The following is a 24,434-nucleotide window of genomic DNA, read 5'->3' on the forward strand; positions in this document are numbered from 1 at the left end:
AACCAGAAGGGAATATACTGTTTTCGGCGGCCATGTGGCTATTTAGCCAGGATATGAATTTTATATTATTTTTGTTAATTTTATAATGTTAAACTTTAATAATAACAAATAATTGTTGAGAACTGATTATCAAGAACTGCTTATCAAAGTTCGAATTGTTGATCAGTTGTTAGAATTCACTCAAATGAGAAATATGCCAAAGAATAAAATACTATACATAATTTTTTATTTATTATATTTGTAAATTGTACTTATGTTGAAATTTAAATAAATATGTTACAATACTATTTTTGCGTTCTATGAAAATTTTTGTTGCTCCATATAGACCAAATTTTTAATCAAAAAGCTCCCCCCGCCGCCCTGGTCAATGGTGTTCCGCTTTACCAATGTTAAAATCTGGTCACCTTATTCTAGGAAGGCTGGGTCCTCATTTATACAGGGGTGGGGCTGTTGTCCCTCTGACCTATTTCAAGGGAACCCACCGGAAGGGGGGATGACAGGAGAAGTCCTCCTGCTGCTAATCCTGGTCACCTGGGTTCCGGACATTAGAGAGACTCATTTCCTTTTCTTCCCAAGTCTTACTGACAGGGTGGGGTTTTATAGTCAACTAGAGGCCTGGTGCACGGAATTCGTGCATGGTGGACAAGGGAGGGGTGTCCCTCAGCCCAGCCTGCACCCTCTCCAACCTGGGACCCCTCGAGAGATGTCTGACTTCCTGTTTAGACCTGATTCCAGTGGTCCCAGCCTAATTGATGTCTAACTGCTCCCCTGCCAGCCTGTTTGCCCCCAACTTCCCTCCCCTGCCAGCCTGGTCACCCCTCTCCCGCTGCCCTGCGGCAGGACCAGCGGCCGACGCCCCTCCCTTCCCCTGCCTCTGCGGGAGGGGCGGTGGGGTGGTGCCTTCTCTCCCTCCCGCACGGCCCTCGGCCCTCTCAGTCCCTGTTGCTTTGTCTGGATGGACATCCGGTCTAATTAGCATATTACCCTTTTATTAGTACAGAGGATAGCACTGAAAGTCTGGCCATAGTAATCAGACAAGAAGTAAGACCCATTGTTCACAAATGATGTGATATTGTACATAGAAAATCCTAAAGAATCCACAAAAAAACAAACAAAAACTACTAGATTTAATTTGGCAATGCAGCAGAATACAAAATCAACACCCAAAAATCGATGGCTTTTTGTACACCAATAATGAATTCTCAGAAAGAGAAACTAAACAAATAACCCCTCTTACCATTGCAAAAAAAAAAAAAAAGTTAAGATACAATATTTAGGAATAAACTTAACCAAGGAGGCAAATGACCTGTACTCAGAAAACTACAGGACATTGAAAAAAAGAGATTGAAGAATATATAAAAAAGTGGAAGAATATTTTATGTTCATGGAATGGTAGAATCAACTTAGCTCAAGGCAGGGCCCTGAGGACATGCCCGCTGCTGTGCCTCCTGCCGCCTGGCGCTCCACACTCGCTCCGGCACCTCCGTGTCCGATCCTTTCCGTTTCACCGTCCATTCTGTAAACTCCTTCCTCCCCCAAATCGCTTCTTTGCTAAGTGAGCCAGCCTTGATTCCTGTACCATTAAAATGTCCATACTACCCAAGGCAACCTATAGATTCAATGCAACCCCTATTAAAATACCAGTGGCATATTTCACAGATCTAGAACAAACACTCCAAAAATTTATATGGAAGCAAAAAAGACCCTGAATAGCTGCAGCAATCTCGAGAAAGAAAAACAAAGTTGCAGGGATCACAAAACAGATATCAAGTTATACTACAAAGCCATTGTAATCAAAACAGCCTGGTACTGGCACAGAAACAGACATCTATTACCCTGATTCCCCGAAAAGAGGACAGTGTCTTATATTAATTTTTTCTCCCAAAGTTGCGCTACGTCTTATTTTCAGGGGATGTCTTATCTTTCCAGGCGCTAGGTCTTATTTTCGGGGAAACACAGAAAAGAGACCCAGAAATCGGCTCAGGCCATTATGCTAATTAATATTTGGAAAAAGAGGCAAAAATATACACTGAGTCAAGACAGTCTCTTTAATAACTAGTGCTGGGACCCAAGCTGGTTTGGCTCAGTGAACAGAATGTCAGCCTGTGGGCTGAAAGGTCCTGGGTTAGATTCCAGTCAAGGGCACATGCCTGGGTTTTAGGCTCAATCCCCAGTAAGGGGTGTGCAGGAGGCAGATGATCAATGACCCTCTCTCATCATTAATGTTTCTATCTTTCTCCCTCTCCCTCCCTCTCTGAAATCAATAAAAATATATTTAAAATAAGTAAATAAATAAAAAACACACAGTTGATCTAAAAACATGGATAAATAAAACACCATTAATTTATGTATAAAAAATGAAAATAAATTATATGCCATTAATCCTAAAATGCAAAACAATTTTAGAGATATTGAAATGTGAAAATGTGTGCCTTAGAAACAATGACGGACAGTGTGTCAGACATTGAGCTGGACATAAATAGTCATCTCTAACTCTACAGCAAGCCTCATTATTGTGACTATTTTGCAAACGAGGCTAACGGGGGTCTCATAGGAGGAGCATTTGCCAAGAACGCTTTCATTCATCAAAGAGGAAGGTGGAGGTTCAAAGGTCACATCTCATCAGCGTTCCAACATCATGCCACTGGTGTGCTAGTCCCGTGGCCGAGCAGCACCTTGCGGGGACTCCGGCAGTGTGTCTGCAAAGCTGGAACTTAAGGAGCTGTTCGCAGTGTGCTGCCAGCCATGGAGCTGTGCCTGAATCAGCAGGTCTCACTAGGTCTGTCACTGAGATGGAACTTTGAGTGGACAAGTTGTTAGATGACCCAGATGACCAGAGAGAGTGCTCGTTTCTGCCCTTATTAAGCATTGTCTCCAGGCCAAAGGGGTGCTGGTCACCCGCGGCGGGGTGTGCTCTGCAGGCAGCCACGGTGTCTCTGTCAGCACAGCGTTCCTTTGGGGGAGGCCCGGAGGCCCAGAGGGTCCTGGGTTGTGGGTACAGGAATCAAGGCTGGCTCACTTAGCAAAGAAGCGATTTGGGGGAGGAAGGAGTTTACAGAACGGACGGTGAAACGGAAAGAATCGGAAATGGAGGTGCCAGAGCGAGTGTGGAGCTCCAGGCGGCAGGAGGCACAGCAGCGAGGGTCCTCAGGGCCCTGCCTCCAGCTCAGGCACTGGTGTCCAGGCCCGGCCGGCCGAAGCCTCCGGTGGGCCACGTGTGGGCTTTGTGCCGCCCCATGGTGCTGGCACCACAGCTTCCCGGGTTCTGCAGAGAGGAGCGCTCCCTGGGTGAAAGGCAGAACTGGAAGCAGCAATGGACAGGCTTCCGGAGAGGCAGAGACAGCAGAGCAGAGTGAGGGCTCCCTGTGTGAGGAAGAGGAAAAGGCCCGAAGGAGCCTGTTCACAACCAACCTGGATCCACACTCGGCGGGGACATTGTTTTTAAAAACCATTTTCTGTGAGTCTCAGGCCAAGTAACTGCATGGTCTGCGTGTGCAGCGTGATGAGGTTTCCAACATGGGCAGAGAGCCCCCGCCCGCCCCCACAGGGGGGCCGCTCCTGTGGAAGCAACGGTGAAGCGTTATATAGGACAAGAGAGTGATTAATAAAACGGACAAGAAAAGAACGGCCAGTTTCAGTTCGTTATACTCTCATGTGACAAATAACAGCCATCTCGGTGGCCAGAGAACTAGTTTCCCGGTACAAATCTCAATGCTATTAAATCTCACAAGAAAAATGCTTAAGCATTTTATCAGGCATGTCCATTTCTTTCCAGAAGGAGACTCATGTAGTGAGATTTGGCCTCAGACCCCTTTTATGGGGACAAGAGAGTGAAGAATGGAGGGGATCCAGGACTGAGCCCCGGCCCCTCACTGCCCACAGCTGAGGGCTTATGCATGGGGACTCTTCTCTTGGCATCCGAGGCTGGGGTCGGGACAAGTGGCCGGGGTTGGATCTGTGGTGCTTGCTCCCTCCACACCCCCCTCCTCTCCAAGGGCAGAGACGTGGACACACCGAGGGACAGCAGGGTGTTGCGCCCCACCCCCCAAAAGCTGCTGGGAGCCTGTGGGGCAGGAGTTCTGATGCTGCTTCTGCTCCTCCTGCTCATTGGCTTCCCATCGGAGTGTCACCAGACTGTGTGAAAGGGGAACAAAGCTCAGTGATTCTGAGCATTTTTTTTTTTTTTTATGTCTCCTGGCCACCTGTATGTCCACTTTGGAGAAGTGTCTGTTTAGGTCCTTTGCTCATTTTTCATTTGGATTGTTTGTCTTCCAATTAAAGCTGAGCCCCATTACACAGCTGTCTGGTAATGACGGAGCTTGTAAGACGGTAAGAAACTCCTTGTTAAGTATCCCATTCGGAATGCATTAGTAGGGACAGACCTGAATTGCTCTAGAATATTCTGGCAGAAATATCTCTAGTGTCAAGGGGATAGGTTGACAGCTACCAGGTACCACCAGCTGTAGCATCAAAGAGGAATTTATTATAATGATAAAGGGATGTCTGCAAGCATGTGACTCCCTCTGAGCCCTGGGGAGGGCCTGGAGCTGGGAGCCAGAAAACCACTGGATTTCTCTGGCTTTGATCTTTTTATTTTATCAACTTCCTTTTCCACGCACTAGCTCTCTCTCCTTCTCCAATCCCTCTCGCAGCCTGTGGCCGCCCCAAACCCCGCTTTCTCCGGTGTTCCAGTCAGTCTCAGAGACTAATTCCAACAAAATGGTCAAATGAGCGCATCAGGAATTTAGGATGTCTCCGGTCAGATTCTCAGAGCGTCTGATTGGTTAGACTTGAGTTCTCTGTCCCTGGTGTCAGGAACGCACCCACCCCCGCTGGTCAGGAATTCCTAGAAAATGGGATTGGGCAGAGACTCCAGCAATTGTTTTCACTATTGAAAATTGATATTTCCTTTTAGAAAACCCAGAATGCAGCTCCCAAATAAACACAGTCCTTCGGGGACTAAACCCCATGACTAGATCAGTGCTGCTGTTCAAGGACCAGTCAGTCCTCATTTAGCTTTAACCACCCGCCTCTCCCTCCCACATCCCTGGCAGGTACCCCCATACATGCTGCTTCTGTACTTAAAAAAATTCCTTTAAATAAAAGCAACAAACTCTCCACGTACAGTGAAATCTTTGCACATCAACTTATGTAAAGGTTAATGGAAAATAAAATAGCTCAAAGAGGAACTGAAGAGAGAAATAATGGAATGCCCACGTTTGGGTGTGTGCCAACTTGATATTAACCAGAAACTTGAATATAACACCTTCTCATCCTTATTATTTTGTCTTTCTTGCATATAACAGCTGATTATAAACAACTTAAACGTCCATTTTCATGGCATGGAATAAATTGGATCTATATGTATCATAATAGACCTCAAAAACATAATGTGGAGTAGAAAAACAAGATGCAGGATGACATTGGTGCAATATAGCAATATTTATGTTAAGGAAAAACATCTAAAAGACCTTACTATACATTGTTCATGGGTATATATAAATACAGGAAATGGTTGGGAAGGATACACATCAAATTCATGATAGTAGTTACAATCAGGGAGGGTGCTGGGGAAGGGGTCTTTTTATTTGTAATGATCTAAGATAATTTTTAATGGAGTTTTAAAAGGACAACATATTCATACCATTCCCTACGTCACTTTTAAAAAAAGTACAGTACAGGAAAATAATTGGTGGTGAGAATATGGATGATTATTTTTTCTTTGTATTTTTTTCTGTATTTTAAATAACTACATACATCAACATGGATAGGTATGTTAAAATAATGGGTGAAAAACTAGTTAATTGCAGATAACAGTATGAAAATGTTTATGCAAAAACCACACTCAAAACAAAACAAAACAAAACAAAACAAAAAAATGGAAACAAAACATCCATTTTCCTCAGATACATCCGTATCCAAATTCACAGCAAAAGATGCAAAAGGACACAGAAGCTGGTAATGAAGGCGCCTCTGCGGAGGGGCCCAAAGTTCCAACAATTTGCAGTAACTGGCGCGCTAACCCGCCCGGCCTGCGAGCCCGGGGCGGGCGGGCTGCGCCGGGCCCGCCTTCCTCCGCGGAGCCCGCCGGGTCCGGGCCGGAGAACCGGGCCCGGCCGCGCGGCCCACGCGGAACGCGGATCCTGAACCGCTTTTCGCTCTGCAGTCTGGGCTTACATGTCCCAGCAAACGTCTGAATGCATGGCCCGTTCCCAGAGCTGGAATTTCCGGATCCTATGGCAATTATGCTCTTAATGCTTGAGGAATGTCACATTGTTTTTCTAAATATTTCTTTTACGATCAGATAAAACACACATCACAGCGAAGGGGCGGTGTACTTCCTTGTAAATGCATTAAGGAGCCCTCTGGGGAGGCCAGCCAACATCTGGGTAGCGTGGCCGAGCGGTCTAAGGCGCTGGATTAAGGCTCCAGTCTCTTCGGGGGCGTGGGTTCGAATCCCACCGCTGCCACACAGGTCCTTTTGTCCCTCCTCGCAGCACGGTTTTGCGGGCGCCGGTGCGCCCCCTGCCGGCAGGTGGAGGCCCGGGGAACGCGGCGGCGAGGGGCGGGCCCCAGCGGCATTGTGGGTAAGAGGAAGTGCGAGGCCGGGCCTCGCTCCCCCCACGTGTCCGCCGGAGTTTCTCCAGCAACAACATGGCCGCCGCCTGAGCTGGGAGCCGGCGCCGCCGCTCTGAAGCCCCCGGGAGCCTGGGCCGCCGCCGCCGCCCGCGGCCTCGTGGAGGTGAGTGCCGAGGCCGGCGCCCCCGAGCTGCCCGCCTGCCCGCGGCGGGGCGGCCTGGGCCGCGGGGAGCCCGAGGCCGCGGGTGCGGGGCGGGAGGAGCAGCCCGCTTCGGGACCCGCCGGCCGCGCTCTCCGCCCTCCGCCCGGGAGCCCGGAGGCCGCGGCGCCGGCGGTGACTCAGGCCGAGCGCCTGTCCGGGCAGCCGAGCCCCGGCGTGGCGGCGGCTGCGCGGGTCTGGCCGCCGGAGGGCGGGGACCATTGGGCCGATGGCGGGGTGCCGGGCTGCTGCCGCGGGCCGCCCCCTGCGCCTGCCCGGCGTTCCCGGGGAGCCCGGCCCGGCCGGGCCTCAGCATGGCGGCCCCGGTCTGCGTGCCCCGGAGCGGCGTGGGGCAGGAGGCCGGCGTCCCGGGGCTCCCGGTCATCTGTGCAGTGGGGCTGGGAGCCAGAAAACCGGGGGTGGTGAGGGCGGGTGGGGCCGCGAGGCCGGCTCGGGACGCGCTGCCGGGTCAGACCCTCGGACGGTGGAGAAAACGGCGCCCGGTGGACACGTCCCCGTCACAGCGCGGAGCCCTCGGCGCGGCCTCCGGGATGAAAAGGGGAGCCCCCGCCCGGGCCGCTCCCCGCGGTGCTGGGCCGCGGACGCGGGCCTTGAACCCGCGCAGTTGGGCTCGGGAGTCCAGGCCCTTGGCCATTGTGCCACGCCGCCTGCTCGCAGGGAGAGAGCGGAGCAGCGGGTAAGAATGAGAGGAAGGCTCTTCGACATCAGCCAGACCCTGGCTGCCGTTCCCCAGCGCCGTGACCTTGGCAAGCTACTCCCTGAGCCTCAGTTTACTCCTTTATTTTTTGGAGGTGATAAATCTGTACTTATTGAGGAAATGAAATGAGAATAGGGCTAATTCTTTAAAAAATTTTATTTTATTGGTATTAGAGAAGGGGCAGGAAGAGAAGGAGAGAAAGAAAAAAGTGTGGATTTGTGTTCCACTTACTCGTGCACTCAGTGTATGTTGGTGCATAGGACCAGGCTCTCACCTGCCGGGATCAGCTACCTGGCCAGGGTCTTAGTTCTCGGCCCGGAGCCCAACTGCCTTTCACCGTGAAGCCAGGGACTCCGAAAAGGGAGAGCCTTGTTCTGAGGGTGTAGAGCCAACTATGATAGAAGCCAGGCCTGGGCCTTGCCCTGGGCTCCTTCCCCTTCACCCTATTGTCTTTCCCCTCAGACCCCTCTCCCTCTCCCTTCGGCAGCTGGAGAGCTTTTGAAATTGCTTCTGCTTTTCTGATTGGCTGACAGGTGAGATTCCTGGGTGCAGCATGGTACACCCATGGCTGGCCTTTGGGTACCTCCTCAGCTCTGGATCCCCTCTTAGCTCCACCCGGGTCCCTGTCCCTTTTCATTTGCCCAGCCGCTCACCGTTGGGGGCAGTCTCCTGTGGAGTCTCCTGTGGAGGCGCCGTGGCCACTGCTGATGTGGCACAGCTGGTCTTTGCCCGTGGCTGGAAGCCTGCTCCCTCCCGGTCACAGCCCCTGTCTGTTCTCAAGTGTGCTGGGGCCGAGTTGGGCTCACCGGGTTGAGGTTTTATGACACCTGATTTCATGTACTCATTCACTCATTTATTCTTTGTATTGCAATTACAATACAAAGAAAAAATATATATATAGAGAGAGATTAAATAAATGTCACAACGATTAAATAAATGTGATTATCTTCACTGAGAGACCCTGGTGGAGCTTATTGTCCAGTGCGAAAGACAGCGGACACATAAGCAAGTAGACTCGGTAGTTCCGGGTTGTGAGAAGAAGCACAGCGGAAGTGGAACAGGGAGATGGGGTGACTGGGAAGGGATTTGGGGTGGGATGCTGTGAGGTGGGTGGTCAGAGAACCTGGTTCTGGAAGAGGTGGTGTGACACCTAACGGAGAGGAGCCAGGCCGAAGAGGCCCAGGAACAGTGCTGTGCAAAGGTCCCGAGGCAGCTGGGGTGCAGGTCCAGCGAGTGGGTGGTGAAAGGCGGGGTGAGGTCACGCAGGGAGTTTGGATTTGTTCGATGTGGCAGCTCAGGGCTGTCGGAGTAGGATGCTGTGGCTTGCTTTCTTACGAGGACAACTCTGGCTGCTTCCAGGAGAATGGAGGGAGGGAGGAGGGACCTCAGGAAAACTGGCTGAAGCAGCACTTTTCACACTGCAGGTCAAGACTATTAGAGGGATGTAAAGTCCACTTGGGATATTAGCCAGCATTTTTTTTTTAAGGGAGGTGTTTATTCCCAGCAACCATCCCACCACTCCAGAAAGATCTTATTTTTTAAAAATGTCTCAAGTTGAAAAAAAAATTATTTTCTAAAGTCAGATGCAAAATGATGACCAACAGAAAATACACACAAATGTTTGTCTTGCTAACAAAGGACACAGTTTCAGTAAAAGCTGCTGAGGTTTCCCTCAGTAGTAACCATGGGGAGGCTGCTGGCTGTAGCCATAATTTCCATACTGGCGAGGGAGGTACGGTTCTTGTCTGTGCTGCTGGTAGTTGTTACCCCAGGGTGGTCCGTGCCATCGATTGGATCGGTTGTCGCTTGGCCACCCCCATCTGCTGTCCCTACCTCTAAACTGTCTGTTATCTTGCAACCAATTGCCTTTATTCCTTTGGCCGCCACCAGCTCTGCTGTTCTAGTCCTCACCCTCATCCTCATCCTCATCCTCACACTCACCCTTACCCTCACCCTCACCTTTATCCTCACCCTCACCCTTACCTTCCCCTCACTCTCACCCTCCCCCTCCCTTCACCCTCCCCCTCCCCCTCCCTTCACCCTCCCTCTTCCCCTCCTTCCTCTCCCCCTCCCCTCACCCTCACCCTCACCCTCACCCTCACCTTTATCCTCACCCTCATCCTCACACTCACCCTCACCCTCACCTTTATCCTCACCCTCACCCTCACCCTCACCCTCACCCTCACCTTCCCCTCACTCTCCCCCTCCCCCTCCCTTCACCCGCCCCCTCCCCCTCCCTTCACCCTCCCTCTTCCCCTCCTTCCTCTCCCCCTCCCCTCACCCTCACCCTCACCCTCACCCTCACCTTCCCCTCACTCTCCCCCTCCCCCTCCCTTCACCCGCCCCCTCCCCCTCCCTTCACCCTCCCTCTTCCCCTCCTTCCTCTCCCCCTCCCCTCACCCTCACCCTCACCCTCACCTTTATCCTCACCCTCACCCTCATCTTCATCCTCATCCTCATCCTCACCCTCACCCTCACCCTCACCCTCACCTTTATCCTCATCCTCACCCTCACCCTCACCCTCACCCTCACCTTTATCCTCATCCTCACCCTCACCCTCACCCTCACCCTCACCCTCACCTTTATCCTCATCCTCACCCTCACCCTCACCCTCACCCTCACCTTTATCCTCATCCTCACCCTCACCCTCACCCTCATCTTTATCCTCATCCTCACCCTCACCCTCACCCTCACCTTTATCCTCACACTCACCCTCACCCTCCCCTCACTCTCACCCTCCCTTCACCCTCCCCCTCCCCTCACCCTCCCCCTCACCCTCCCCTCACCCTCACCCTCACCCTCACCTTTATCCTCACACTCACCCTCACCCTCCCCTCCCCCTCCCCCCCCCCCCCTCCCCCTCCCCCTCCCCTCCCCCTCCCCTCCCCTCCCCCTCCCCCTCAGTCGTGGGAGCTGTGCTCAGCTAGCTTTCGGATGGTTTTAAACGTGGGGGTTCTGTCATCAGTTGTAATTGTAATGTGGCCACGGAAGCAGGGGAGCATTACTGTTGCTTTGATTGGACCAGAATTCTCTGAATGTTTTATTTATTTATTTTTATTTATTTATTTTTTCAAAAAAGTGGATCTTTTATTTTATTTAATTTTTTCAATTTTTTAAATTACGGTATTACATGTGTACATATCTTCCCATCCCCCCCCCTTCCCATATATGCCCTTACCCCCCAGTGTCTTGAGGCCATTGGTTATGCTTATATGCATGCATACAGGTCCTTCGGTTGATCTCTTATCTCCCCCACCTACTACTGGGTTTTATAGAGTCTTTCTCATCTAAAGGGTTTTTGCCACAGAGTTCCCTGTTGGCTCCTGCAGTTGGCTCTGCAGAGATCCTGGCTGCACTGTAATAGGCAGAGCCCCTCCCGCTGGCCCCCGCTTGGTGCTGGGCCACTTTCTGCACGTGTACCCAGCGCGGGTGGTGCTGGACAGTGCTAACTCAGCTCTGCTCTCTGCCTCCCAGGCTGGGCCCTGATCCCACGCTGGGTTCCTAAGGAATTCATTTTCTCTTTTTCTTTTCCCTTCTTTTATTTTATTTTTACTTATTTATTTATTTTTATTGGCTTCCAAAGGAGAGCTTAAGGTCAAAAGGAGTTTCGGGTGTGCCCAGATCCCATTCATCAAAATCTGGGTAAGCTCCTTATTTTTTTAAAACATTTTTTAAATTAAATTATTATTTGTGTACATATTTTAACATTGCCCCCCCCCTCATACCCTCCCTCCCCAGAGTTTTGTGTCCATTGGTTGTACTTATATGCATGTATACAAGTCCTTCGGTTGATCTATTATCTCCCCCAGATCTCCCTACCCTCCCCGCTGTACTTTGACAGTCTGCTTGTTGCTTTACTGTCTCTATATCTATCTTTTGGTTCATCAGTTTATAATGTCCTTTATTCAGAAATGAGTGAGGCCATGTGTTTCTCTTTCATTGACTGGCTTATTTCACTCAGCATGATGTTCTCCAATTCCATCCAGATTGCTGCAAATGATGAGAATTCCTTCTTTTTTATGGCAGCATAGTATTCCATTGTGTAGATGTACCATAGTTTTTGGATCCAATCATCTGCTGAAGGGCACTAGGCTGTTTCCAAATTCTAGCTATTGTATATTGTGCTGCTATGAACATAGGGGTGCATATATCCTTTCTGATTGGTGTTTCTAGTTTCTTGGGATATATTAATAGATTTACTCAGAGTTCTTGGATTTGCTGCACAAGACTTTGCAGAAGACTGGAAGCTAACAGATGCTAGCATGAGCAGAAACATGATTAAAGAAGCAGCTTCCACTTCAGTCTTTAATTTCTTCAGATGACTCCATGTTGGCACCTCAGTCCCTTGGGTAGCCTTCAGTTTTCTTCTCCCACTTTGCTGTCGTCTGGGCAACTCTCAGTCCTTTTGGGTGAAGGGACACAGGAGCTTCTCTGAGTCCATTGTGATGACGGACCTAACACTCTGGCACCCGAATTGGCTGCATTGCTCCTTCTTTCCTTTCATTTTTAACACAGGGTTCCACCCCACAACGCTCCTGGCCTGGCTGCTCCGGGCCTGGCTGCTCCAGGATTGGCTGCTCTGGGCCTGGCTGCTCTGGGCCTGGCCACTCCAGCCCGCCATTCTTCCATCTCTCCAGCTGGTCACATTCCAAGAGCCCATCGGTCCCTCACTGCTCCTACCATCACGTTAATTGCTGACTATCAACCACCCAGTACCTCCCTCCTGTGGTCCTGGATGATAGATGTCCCTCATACTATTTCAATCTTCAAATTGTTGTGGGAGCGGCACACCAGCTGCTCACCCACTCTGCTCTCTTGGTTTCTCCTCCAATCGGTACTCTCGTTTGTGATCTATTTCCTTGTCTCGGCATTTTCGCAGCTTCCCTGAGTTGGTAGCCTTAAAAGTCTCTGTGTTCTGCTTGGATGGGGCGGAGTTTCAGGGTGGAGCCTACAGCCTTGGCTTTCGTCAGCCACGCCCTATGCGGCTCCTGGGTCTCAGTGTTCCTCAGGGTCCCTTGGTCCTCGCTGCAAGCACCTCTGAGAGTGAGGTGCCCTCGAGTTTCGCCTGCTATCAAACAGTCTAGTCTCTCCCCCAATGAGTCCAGAACTGGGGTTCAGTTCAGTTGGAAGTGGGATTGGGAATGGGGTTAAGAGCAGTCTGGAGCTTTTGTCTCCTTCCGGCCTGGGCAATCCGCGGCACAGCCAACCGTTCTCTGGTTGGCTGAGAATGTGCGCGCCTCCAGGACTTCCTTTCTCCGCTCCCCCGGGTTCCGCCTTACAGCCCAAGCCCCCTCCAGGATCTTGCCCAGAACTGGAGTTCAGAGCAGTCGGAAGTGGGGCTCAGCACAGCCCGGAGCCTTTGTCTCCTTCCCGCCAGGGCAATCTGGCAGCAGAGTCAACAGTCAGTCCTCTGTGCGCAATGTGCGCTCCTCCGGGGCTCTGCCTTTCGCCGCTCCCCTGGGATTCTGCCTCACAGCCCAGGCTCCCTCTGTATGAGCCTGGGTCCCCAGGGTCTGGCCTAGAACTGGGGTTCAGCGCTGTTAGGTCTGGGGTTCGGTACAATCGGAGCTTTTATCTCCTTCCTGCTAGGGAACGCCAGCCAGGCACTGAGCCTCCCCTCCTCTCCGGCTCCGTCCTCTCCGCACACACCGTGTCTCCGTACCTTAGGCTTTTACAGCTCCTCCGCGCTTCCTTCTGGTTTTCTCTTTCCTTCTCGTTGTAGAATTTCCACTCATTCGACTTTCCTGTAGTTCTGGGTAATGTCCATTTTATATTTTAGTTGTATTTTATTGGCGTTGTGTGCGGCTGCGGCTAGGTGTTTACCTGTGCGGCCATCTTGGATCCTTTCTCTCTGAATGTTTTAAAACCTCCCCATGATCCAGTGAGTTCCCGCGTGCGCAGTCACGGCTGTGGCTCCGCCACCCGCTCTCCTGCCTGATGGCGGTGTCATCCCTCCCCACAGGGGCTCCCACCCCGCCTGCGCCCCGGCCTGGCGTCTCTCCTTTGGGTGCCGAGGGAGGGATTGCAGAGTTGGCCATCCATTGCTGACTCCAGGGCACATGTAGAAAGAAGATCGACTTGTGATTGTCTCGGGCTCCTCCCTCCAGAGCAGCATCTTCCACCGAAGGGCTCGGGGGAGCGGCCTGGGGGAGAGCGGGGACGGGGGGGGAGCGGGTCAAGGGGGGGGGAGCGGGGACGGGGGGGGGAGCGGGGACGGGGGGGGGAGCGGGGAAGCGGGATGGGGGGGGTAGTGGGGGGTAGGGGGGAAGCGGGCCGGGGGGGTGTAGTGGGGGAGCGGGATCGGGGGAGCGGGCCCGGGGGAGCGGGATTGGGGGAGCAGGCCCGGGGGGAGCGGGACCGGGGGAGTGGGATTGGGGGGGCGGGATCGGGGGAGAGCGGGGACGGGGGGGGGGGGGGGAGTGGGCCAGGGGCTGTGGGGGGGAGCGGGGACGGGGGAGCGGGATCGGGGGAGCGGGCTCGGGGGGAGCGGGATTGGGGAAGCGGGATCGGGGGGGGGTAGTGGGGGAGTGGGATCGGGGGAGCGGGATCGGGGGAGAGCGGGGATGGGGGGGGGTGGGGGGTAGGGGGGAAGCGGGCCGGGGGGCGGTAGTGGGGGAGCGGGATCGGGGGAGCGGGATCGGGGGGGGGTAGTGGGGGAGCGGGATCGGGGGAGCGGGAGCGGGGGAGAGCGGGGATGGGGGGGGGCGGTGGGGGGTAGGGGGGAAGCGGGCCGGGGGGGGGTAGTGGGGGAGCGGGATCGGGGGAGCGGGATTGGGGGAGCAGGCCCGGGGGGAGCGGGATTGGGGAAGCGGGATTGGGGGAGCGGGCCCGGGGGGAGCGGGATTGGGGGAGAGCGGGGATGGGGGGGGCGGTGGGGGGTAGGGGGGAAGCGGGCCGGGGGGGGGTAGTGGGGGAGCGGGATTGGGGGAGCAGGCCCGGGGGGAGCGGGATTGGGGGAGCGGGATTGGGGGAGCGGGCCCGGGGGAGCGGGCCCGGGGGGAGTGGGATTGGGGGGGCGGGATCGGGGGAGAGCGGGGACGGGGGGTGGGGGGGGGAGTGGGCCAGGGGCTGTGGGGGGGAGCGGGCCCGGGGGAGCGGGATCGGGGGAGCGGGCTCGGGGGGAGCGGGATTGGGGAAGCGGGCCCGTGGGGGAGTGGGCCCGGGGGAGCGGGATCGGGGGAGCGGGCCCGGGGGGGGGGTAGTGGGGGAGCGGGATCGGGGGAGCGGGCCCGGGGGGGGGGGAGGGGTAGTGGGGGAGCGGGCCCGGGGGGGGGTGATCGGGGGAGCGGGCCGGGGGGAGCGGGCCGGGGGGAGTGGGACCGGGGGAGCGGGCCCGGGGGGGGGGGTAGTGGGGGAGCGGGATCGGGGGAGCGGGCTGGGGGGGGGTAGTGGGGGAGCGGGATTGGGGAAGCGGGCTGGGGGGGGGGTAGTGGGGGAGCGGGATCGGGGGAGAGCGGGCCCGGGGGGGGGGGTTAGTGGGGGAGCGGGATCGGGGGAGCGGGCTCGGGGGGGGGTAGTGGGGGAGCGGGCTCGGGGGGGGGTAGTGGGGGAGCGGGGGGGGGGGGTAGTGGGGGAGCGGGATCGGGGGAGAGCGGGCCCGGGGGGGCGGGTAGTGGGGGAGCGGGCTCGGGGGGGGGGTAGTGGGGGAGCGGGATGGGGGGGGGGAGCGGGATTGGGGAAGCGGGCCTGTGGGGGAGCGGGCCTGGGCGGGGGGGGGGGGGGGGGCCGGGCCTGGGGGTGCGGGCTCAGTGGAGTGTCGGCTGGACAGCGACTGACAGGTCGGGCCTTCGCTCTCCCTACAGGTTGAGTCTGAGGACCTTCGGCTGGCTCCCCCCTAGTATGGCCAATGAAGAGGATGACCCAGTCGTGCAGGAGGTAAGCCCTGTGCCCGCCCATCCTCAGCCAGCCTGGGACCCTCTTCCCGCCACCTGCCTGGCTGCCCTCACCCTCCAGGCCTCTGTGCGTCTCCGGACCACCTGTGAGTGTGGCCTCTCCCGCCACCGCCCTCAGCCCAGCCCTCTGCCCCTTCCCTCGGCCTCGCCTTGTTCTTGGCCACAGCACTGAGCCCTGGACTTAACTCCTTCTGCAGGATGGAAGCTTGGAGAAAGTAGAATTTTATGTTTTTGTTTTTTTTTTTAACATTTTTATTGAGAAGAATATTTTCATTAAATGTAGAGAGGAATGGCCGAAACCGGTTTGGCTTGGTGGACAGAGCGTCGGTCTGCAGACTGAAAGGTCCCAGGTTCGATTCAGGTCAAGGGCATGTACCTTGGTTGCGGGCACATCCCCATAGGGGATGTGCAGGAGGCAACTGGTCGATGTTTCTCTCTCATTGACGTTTCTAGCTCTCTATCTCTCTCCCTTCCTCTCTGTGGAAAATAAATAAAATATACTAAAAAAAAAAATTAAAAAAAATAGAGAGGAAGGGAGAAGGAGAGAGAGAAACATCAGTGATGAGAGTCACTGATTGGCTGCCCCCTGCACACCCACACTGGGAATGGAGCCCCCATCCCAGCTGTGCCCTGACTGGACGTTGAACCATGACCTCCTGGTTCACAGGTCAGTGCTCAGCCACTGAGCCGCGCCGGCCGGACGAAAGCAGAGCAGTTCATTCTGTTCACCGTGTCCCCACAGCCAGGTGCAGGTCCGTGGACACGATGACGGAGGGAATGGGTCGGAGGCTCCCCTCACTCCACTCAGGGCTATTTCCCGGATCCCCTGGGCGCCTCGGAGGAGGGGCGCCCGGAGACACTGGCAGGCGGGGCTCCGGAGCAGACGGTGGGCGGCCGTGTCAGTGCCCGATCGATCGGGACACACTGGAACCCTGGGCTCCGCAGGAGAAGGCCCTCACGGTGCCTCCCCTGGGCCCCCTGGCCCTCCCTGGTCCTCGCGCCCGTGGCTCCTGTGAGGAGGAGGTGGGGCAGGCAGGCCGTGGCGGGCAGGGAGGTGAGTGTCAGAGGAAGGAAAGCTGGGCCAGGCCGTCTCCCGAGGGACTCGCAGGCCACCTCAGTGTAGGCCGGGCGCTGGCGGACCATGCTGGGCGGCGGGAGGCGCCCTCCCCTCTGTGTCTCCTCCAGGACTGCTCCTCCCGCACAGGGAGGAGGGTTCGCTGGTTACAGTGATCCTGGGGAGGGCCCCTGGGAGCCGGAGGCCGGGCCGGTTCCCTTGGTGTTAGCAGCAGCTGAGCTCTCCCTCCAGCCGGGGCCGCTGTCCCGCGCACAGCAGGGGGCAGGCCCTGGTCTGAGTCCCGGCTGAGTCTTCTCCCTCTCCCCAGGTCGACGTGTACTTGGCCAAGAGTCTGGCAGAGAAGCTCTATCTGTTCCAGGTATGTGGGACCTGGGGTAGAGGAGGAACGCAGGTGCAGGTGGTGGTGGGAGTGCAGTGCGGGGAGGAGCCCAGAACCCGGAGGCCTCCGAGTGTGACGGGACCGCCTTGGCGTGCTCTGGTGGGGTTAAACTCTCTCATTTCCAAGATGAGAAAGCAACGCGGCCAAGAGGCAGAAGCATGGTCTGGCTAAAGCTGTTTCCACCTAGCTCGCCGTGCCTCAGTTTCCCTATTTGCAAAACGGCGATAGTGCTAATCCTGACTTGCAGGTCCCCATCCGGGGCTCAGAGGGCCCTGCGGCAGCAGCTCAGGCCGCCTCGGAGTCCCTCCCCCCGCTGTGCAGCCGTGTGTGGCTCACAGCACTGAGTGGACTGTGCGCTGACCTCACTGTAAGCAGGGACTCATTTACCCCCAGGCAGCCCTGTGGTGCTCATTGGCACTGTAATTTTATAATAGCTTTATTGAGACCTCATCTGCACACATGTGAGTCCCCCAGGTAGGTGGATAAAGCAACAGATGTTAGTCTATTCATAGGACTGTGCAACCAGCACCGCGGTTAATGTTAGGACATTTACTCCCTTCCCCACCCCCACCTGCAGCCCCAGGGAGCCATCAGCCTATTTATATGCATACCAGAGGCCCGGCGCATGGAATTGGTGCACATGGTGTATGTGTAGGGGGGTCCCTCAGCCTGGCCTGCACCCTCTCCAATCCGGGACCCTTCGAGGGATGTCCGACTGCCTCTCACAATCCAGGACTGCTGGCTCCTAACTGCTCATCTGCTTGCCTGCCTGATCACCCTTAACTGCTCCCCTGCCAGCCTGATCGCCCCTAATTGTTCCCCTGCTGGTCTGATCTTCTCTAACCACCTCCGCCTCGCCCTGCACCCAGGACCCAGGATTCCCTCCTCTGGCTGGTTACAGGCACCCAGGCCCTGGGCTTCCCTCCCTCTGGCCAGCCACAGGCATCCAGGACCCAGGCCGGCTTTACCCGGCTGCAGCCTCAGGCACCCAGGACTGTGGGGCGGGCAGCTTGTTCCTCTTCCGGGCCCAGCCTGGCCGGTCCCCATTCCTCTCCCAGGTGTTGAGTGTCTGAGCCGTGAAGATGACCATTTGCATATTCACTCTTTATTATATAGGAGGATATATGTATATTTATATTTCAGTGATTACAGCGAGGAAGGGGGAGAGAGAAACATTAATGATGAGTATCATTGATTTGCTTTCTCCTGTACACCCCCTTACTGGGGATCGATCCTGCAACCCAGGCATGTGCCCTGACTGGGAGTCATGTGACCTCCTGGTTCATAGGTTGCTGCTCAACCGCTGGGCTAACCTATTTTCTGCCTCTGAGTTTGCCTGTCCTGGAGTCACACAGTGTGGCCGTTTTTGTGTCTGGCTTTCAGGGTTTAGCATGGTGGTTTTGAGGCCCACCAGCACATCAGTGCCTCATTCCTTTTCCTGGAGAAGTAAGTCCTCAGAACGTTTTGCTTACCCGTGCATCCACCGGCGGCCACTGGCTCTCTGTAACGAGCTCTGCGGTGACCCTCCGTGCAGGTGCCGAGTGTGTGTTCGTTGCTCTTGGGGTGTCCCTAGGAGTGGGTTTGCTGGTCACTTGGAAGCTTATCATTGTGGGGACCAGCCAGACTGTTTTGTACCCTTTTCATTCGTATTTCCCCCCTTGTTGCTTACGGTAGAACAAGCACAGGGAGGCCATTCAGCGGCACCCGGGCCTGCCTGTGGTAAGGCCTGGGATGCGGGCTGGCATCCGTGAGCCCAGGCTCTGCTCTGACGGCCGCCCCCTTCCTCCAGCAGCTGTGCCCGTCACCACCGGCCTCTCCAGACGGGCCGGCTCCAGCCCCCGGCCAGGAGGCAGGGCGTCACTTCGCTGCTGCTGAGCGGCGTTAGGAAGCGTCATTTATGTGGCTAATGGCCTCACTGCACGCCCGCCGGCTCCCTGCGAGGCCCCGTGGGCTTGGGGAGGGCACTCAGGAGCTCGTGTGTGGCGGGGACAGCGGTGCGCCTGTGCGGACTGACATGGAAACACGCCCTCGCATGTTCGCGCAGCACCTTACGGTGTGACCTCAACACTCCCACACGGCGGCCTGAGGCCCAGGCTCTCCGAGGGCAGAGAGGCAGCTCCTCCTGTCTGTGCGCTCCCGGTGGGACAGGCGCTCCCGGTGGGACAGGCGCTCCCGGTGGGACAGGGCCCGCGGTGGGACAGGGTCCCCGGTGGGACAGGGCCCCCGGTGGGACAGGGCCCGCGGTGGCATAGGCACCCGCGGTGGGACAGGCCCGCGGTGGGACAGGGCCGCGGTGGGACAGGGCCCCCGAGCAGAGGAGAGCCTGCGGCTTGCATCCCGCCGGGCCTTGCCGCCTCGGCAGTGAGCGGACGTGGCCGGGCCTGCTTTCCCTCGTGGCTCCCGTGGACCTCCCTCTGACCATGGGGCTGTGGGTGCAGCGCCCAGGGGGTGGTGTGTGCTCTGGGCCCGAGGCGTGGAGGTTGGAGCCCGTCTGGAAGGACCAGGTGGAGCCGGCGAGAAGGGGGCTGGCGGAGAGCCGGCTTTGTGTCTGACGCCTGCCTTCCCTCCAGTACCCTGTGCGCCCGGCCTCGATGACCTACGACGACATCCCGCACCTCTCGGCCCGGATCAAGCCCAAGCAGCAGAAGGTGGGCCCTCTGCGCCGGAGGGCTGGGGGGGCGGGGAGGCCAGGAGCCTGTGGGCCTGGCGCTCGGGAGGGAGTGGGGAGTTAGACAGCGGCCTGCAGGGCCTGAAAGCTGAGGAAGGTGGCGGCTCAGGGAGGCCTGGAGGAGGGTGGCGGGGGCCGTGGCGGGGCCTGGGGCAGGGCGGGGGCGGGGGCCGGGGTGAAGCAGATCTGGCTTGAGCAGTCCAGGGCCCAGGGCAGGACAGCTGGAAAAGTGAAAGTAAGGTTTTTATGAGAAGGCTCTTGACTTTTAATGCCGCTCTAGACCTCTGGGGTGGAGCTGTGGGACCCTCTCCGCCTCCCGAAAACCACTCTGGCCTTTTCTGCTGGATTGGGGTTGTGGCCTGTGGTGTGGATGGAAGCTGAGCCCTGAGTCTGCGCAGGGCCAGGAGGGGGCGCCGCGTCCCCTGAGGGCTGTGCCTGGAGTCCTCATGGCTGGTGGGGGTGCTGGTGCTTCCAGGTAGAGCTTGAGATGGCCATCGACACCCTGAACCCCAACTACTGCCGCAGCAAAGGGGAGCAGATCGCGCTGAACGTGGATGGCACCTGCGCAGACGAGGCCAGCACCTACTCCTCGTGAGTCCCTGGCCTCCAGGCCTCGAGCTTCACTGCCCGGGGCCTCCTCAGGCCTCAGGGCGCCTGAGCCCCGAGCTGGCTTCCCGCCCCTGCGCCCGCCTTCGGGGCTGGCCTGGTGCAGACCCCTCTCCGGGGAAGGGCTTCCCCGAGGCGGCTCCTCCACACGTCCTTCCTGGGCCCCGAGGGGCGCAGGGGCGCCCACCTGTCCCCTCAGCGTCCCTCTGCTGCACGCAGCCTGTCCTGTGGGCTTGGTCCCTGGCTGTCGGGTTTCAGCAGGCATCTGGAGTCGGGGGGGCTGTGCCTGCCAGGCCTGGGGCTGGCGCTTCCCCCCAGACGCCCGCTCTCCCTGTGCTCCCAGGAAGCTGATGGACAAGCAGACATTCTGCTCCTCCCAGACCACCAGCAACACCTCCCGCTATGCTGCCGCACTCTACCGGCAAGGTACCTTGGGGGCCGGGGGCCGTAGCTGGCAGCTGCCGAGGGGTTGGGAAGCGGGCTGAGGCTGGGGCTGGGGCTGGGGCGGGGAGGGGCCTGGCTACCTGGTGTCCAGCCTCTCCCCAGTGCTGGCCATCTTCAAGATGGTCCAAAGCCTGACGGAGCCCGGGCTCAGGGCACACAGCGGAACGGAGGAGGTGGGGGGCTTGTTTTAAACAAGGTGCTTGGGGCCCAGCAGCGCCTGCCCGAGAGTGGAAACCGTGTGCACGCAAAGCTGTGCCTGGTGTGCAGCAGCTCGTGCTGGTGAGACGAGTGTGCGGCTGTCTGTGATGAGCTGGTGTGGTGGCCGTGTGGTGTGGCCACTCGGGGACATTCTCAGTCGCTCAGAGGGAGACAGACGCCGATGAGCCTGGAGAGCAGGGACAGACAGCAGGGCGTGGCTACTGCGTGCACGGCTCCGGGTCAGTGAGCCGTTCTTGCAGTGATTGTGGTGCTGGTATGCAGTTCTGCGTGAGCTAGAACACCTTGCATTGTATCACCTGTGAACTGCGTCTCAGCTGTAAAAAGTACAAGGCCTCGTAAGTACTGAGAGTTAGTGAAACTAATGTGAATACTTGGGAAACAAGTCGTGACAGATAACACTTCTCCATGTTTAACCACCTCCTGGCAGCAGACGGCCCTCAGGGGCTCCTGTCTGAAGAGGGAGCGCCCTCGGGGCTTCCCGGGCTCAGACAGCTCCCCCGGGACCTGGCCACTGGTGTCTGCTCGCTGCAGCCACGTCACCTGTGACACAGAGGGTCTCTGCCTGCTTCCAGGCGAGGTCTGACTCAGGAGAAGTCATGGCTTCGTCAGAGCCTGTGGACTCCTCCACATTTCATAGCCGACTCAGCATGCTAAGCGCCATGGCAGTCACTGTGACTGGCACTGTGCTTCCTGTCCGGTCACTCAGTCACGTGCTGCCAGCATATCGTGACATAGGGTATCGCGGGCCAAACGGAAAGGAAGACTAGACAGGCCTAATGGGACGGGGGTTCTGGCAGGACGAGGCAGGAGGATGAGGGAGGCCCGGGGGTGTCTGATGGAGGCCCGGCAGGAAAGGGCTGTGTGAGGGTTTGTTGGTGGCGCGGTGGGAGCAGGCCGTTGACGGCGGGGCCCTGGGTATTTGTGGAGGCGGGAACCACTGGCGTGCATCTGCAGCAGGTGTCACGGAAGTGGCTTTGGGTCAGGATCCCCATCCTGATCTCGGTTGTGTGCTTGCTGTGTCCAGCAGGGCTGGGGGACGACGGGTCGGCCTGGTGGTCCCAAAGCCCCAGGATCAGAGGTGGAGGTGGTTTGGCACTGGGCCGAGGCCTGAGTGGAGTCCGGGCCCTGGGTGATGCCGGCCGTGGGCCAGGCTGGGGGTGGTTCAGTTCCTGGAGTCACGTGGAAGTCCTTCCCACAGGCGAGCTCCACCTGACGCCCCTGCACGGCATCCTGCAGCTTCGGCCCAGCTTCTCCTACCTGGACAAGGCAGACGCCAAGCACCGGGAGAGGGAGGCAGCCAGCGAGGGTGAGGCCTGCCCGCCCTGCCCTGTCCGTCTGTGGTGGTGGTGGGCCCGCCGAGGGGAGAGCAGGGAAGGGGTGGGAAGACGGAGGCCTCTGCCTACTGGGTGCCAGTAGCACCCACCTCCCAAATGCCTCCGCCCACTTCCAGATGTCCCCCCGGGGAAACGTGTGCCCCACGGTGAACTGGCCTGCATCTGCCTGGGGCGGGGGGCGGGCGGGCGCCGCGGTCTCCCCCAGGCTGAGGGCAGCCTGGTTTCTCTCGCAGCGGGCGACTCTTCGCAGGACGAGGCAGAGGAAGACGTGAAGCAGATCACGGTGAGCCCAGCCCAGAGGGCAGTGGGCAGCGCAGTGTCTGGGGAGTGTGGGGGGGGGGGGACAGGGCAGGGCAGGAGGTGTGGGCAGGGTCCTCTGGGGAAGCCGGCGCAGGAACTGCCTGCTCCGCAGGGCCCTCTGTGGCTGCCTGAGGGACCGCCGGGCCTCTGCCTGCGGGCTGTCCCGGCGGAGGAGGGAGGCAGCCCTGCCTGTGAGGGACGGGATCCTGGCCGGCCTGGTGTGCTCGGAGGGGAAGCCAGGGCCTTGGCGTCCCATGCATGTAGGCACACTGTCTGCCCTGGGCCACAGCCCGTGGGACTGATGTGGCTTTGTCTCTAGTGGTGCAGGCTGAAGTGCTTCTATCTCAGTGGTTACTCCTGCATTTCAGAGATTGTAGGAAGAATGTTGACCTTCCACTACGGCTTATAAAGTCTCCCCCATTTAAGTATATTTAGGTTAAGTGAGTAAGCGTTTAAAACAAAGTACTGCACAAATGGCGTGGATGGGACATAGGGTGTTTGTATGACCTTGGAGGCTGATGGATTCTGGCATCACCAACGTGGGGACTCACCTGTCCTCCTGGATGCCCTTGGGTACCATTCCCCTCCTGGTGCTCCCTGGCCTGTACCCAGGCACGCTTAGGCCCGAGTGTCCTCCAGGCCCGCAGTAGACTCTCCGGGCTCTGGAACCTGGCAGCAGCCTGAGAAAGCTGCTCCTGGCCTGGCTGGCAGGGCACAGGGACGGCAGCACTGAGAGGAGGAGGGGAGGGGCCGTGGGAAGGCCCCGATGTGGGGTCCTCTGGCCTCGCGGGGGCAGCCCAGGGGTGGCCAGGCCTCGGCCGTCACGCTGCCCGTCCCCAGGTGCGGTTCTCGCGGCCCGAGTCGGAGCAGGCCCGGCAGCGCCGTGTGCAGTCGTACGAGTTCCTGCAGAAGAAGCACGCTGAGGAGCCCTGGGTGCACCTGCACTACCACGGCCGGAGGGTGAGGGGGCGGGAGGGGGGACGGGAGCAGGCGGGAGGGTGGCATTGTGGCCGCTGCTAGCACAGGGTGAGGGGATCCATCCTATGCAGAGTCCTCCCCTCCCGGGGTCCCTGCACCCCGGAGGGCGGCCTGGCTGCCACCCGGTCCCGGTGCAGCCCCTGAGCTCGGAGCGGGCTGCTGCTGGCTTCCACGTCTGCCATGCACATGGCCAAGGTCGTCGTGTGACTTACTGTGCCCGTTCTCACCAAGTGGTGCATTGGCCTTGGACCAGTTCTTGAAATTGTGTGGAGGAGGGAAGCTCCCGGCACCCACAGGCTGGGGCTCCCAGCGCTTTTCTAAGGAGCAGTCGGGTTTTCTGGAACCTTCCTGGGAGAGATTTGTGTGACAGCCTTGGCCTCAGGGTCAGACTTGCAGAGGCTCTGCTATTTCCTGGTGTGACCTTGGGCGAGTACCTCCCCTCTCCAAACCGGTTCATCTGTAAAACGGGGATGATGATAATAGGACTGACGGGGTGGCGTTGCTTTGAGGATAGGTGAGTTGGTCTTTGGTACCGAGCGTGGCGCACAGTAGGTGCTCACGAATGCTAGCTGTCATTGCGCCGGACAGGCGCCGAGGCTCCAGGCTGGGCTGCAGCCAGCCCCGGGTGCCGGGGCCTCGGGGCACCAGCGGGTGGCTAGGGCGGCCGTGGTGAGAGCTGGGTGGTGGAGGGCTTCGGGGCTCCGCTGAGGTCTGTGGTCCCCCCCCCAGGACAGCCGCTCTGAGCACGAGCGCCAGTACCTGCTGTGCCAGGGCGGCAGCGGCGCCGAGAACACGGAGCTCGTCAAGTCGCCCAGGTGGGACTGGCAGGTGCCCCTCGGGTGGCCGGGAGCGCCGTGGGAGGGCTGGGCCTCCTCTGGCTGCCGGCAGGGAGCTACGCCGGGGCTGCGTTCGAGGCCGCTGACTGCCCTCTCCCCCGCAGTGAGTACCTCCTGATGTTGGTGCCGCCCAGCCAGGAGGAGGAGAGGTGAGCAGGGGGGCTGGGCGGCACCCGGGCTCTGCCTGTGGCCTCTGACCGGCCCTGA

At 57.9% G+C, this 24,434-nt stretch overlaps 1 protein-coding gene and 1 non-coding gene across 3 annotated transcripts in view; both read left to right on the forward strand.

The window, feature by feature from the left end:
* Window positions 1–6,388: 6,388 nt before the first annotated feature.
* TRNAL-AAG lies at window positions 6,389–6,470 on the forward strand. Its single transcript has one exon. It is a non-coding gene; the product is annotated as a tRNA-Leu (tRNA).
* Window positions 6,471–6,593: 123 nt separating this feature from the next.
* Window positions 6,594–24,434, forward strand: part of POLR3E (RNA polymerase III subunit E) — a 30,841-nt gene continuing 13,000 nt past the window's right edge. Inside the window, exons 1-11 of one of the 2 annotated variants that reach the window (XM_036460198.2) lie at window positions 6,594–6,742; window positions 15,299–15,371; window positions 16,771–16,821; window positions 19,413–19,490; window positions 19,986–20,101; window positions 20,460–20,542; window positions 21,978–22,085; window positions 22,347–22,396; window positions 23,254–23,373; window positions 24,121–24,206; window positions 24,332–24,376. In XM_036460198.2, coding sequence (XP_036316091.1) covers window positions 15,336–15,371; window positions 16,771–16,821; window positions 19,413–19,490; window positions 19,986–20,101; window positions 20,460–20,542; window positions 21,978–22,085; window positions 22,347–22,396; window positions 23,254–23,373; window positions 24,121–24,206; window positions 24,332–24,376 — 773 coding nt within the window. In that variant the 5' untranslated portion in view covers window positions 6,594–6,742; window positions 15,299–15,335. Of the gene's footprint in view, window positions 6,743–15,235; window positions 15,372–16,770; window positions 16,822–19,412; window positions 19,491–19,985; window positions 20,102–20,459; window positions 20,543–21,977; window positions 22,086–22,346; window positions 22,397–23,253; window positions 23,374–24,120; window positions 24,207–24,331; window positions 24,377–24,434 lie in introns of those variants that run through there. The other variant, XM_036460197.2, reaches the window with a different exon arrangement.

The sequence above is a fragment of the Pipistrellus kuhlii genome, unplaced genomic scaffold, assembly GCF_014108245.1.
Source record: "Pipistrellus kuhlii isolate mPipKuh1 unplaced genomic scaffold, mPipKuh1.p scaffold_m20_p_31, whole genome shotgun sequence".
NCBI classification, from domain to species: domain Eukaryota; kingdom Metazoa; phylum Chordata; class Mammalia; order Chiroptera; family Vespertilionidae; genus Pipistrellus; species Pipistrellus kuhlii.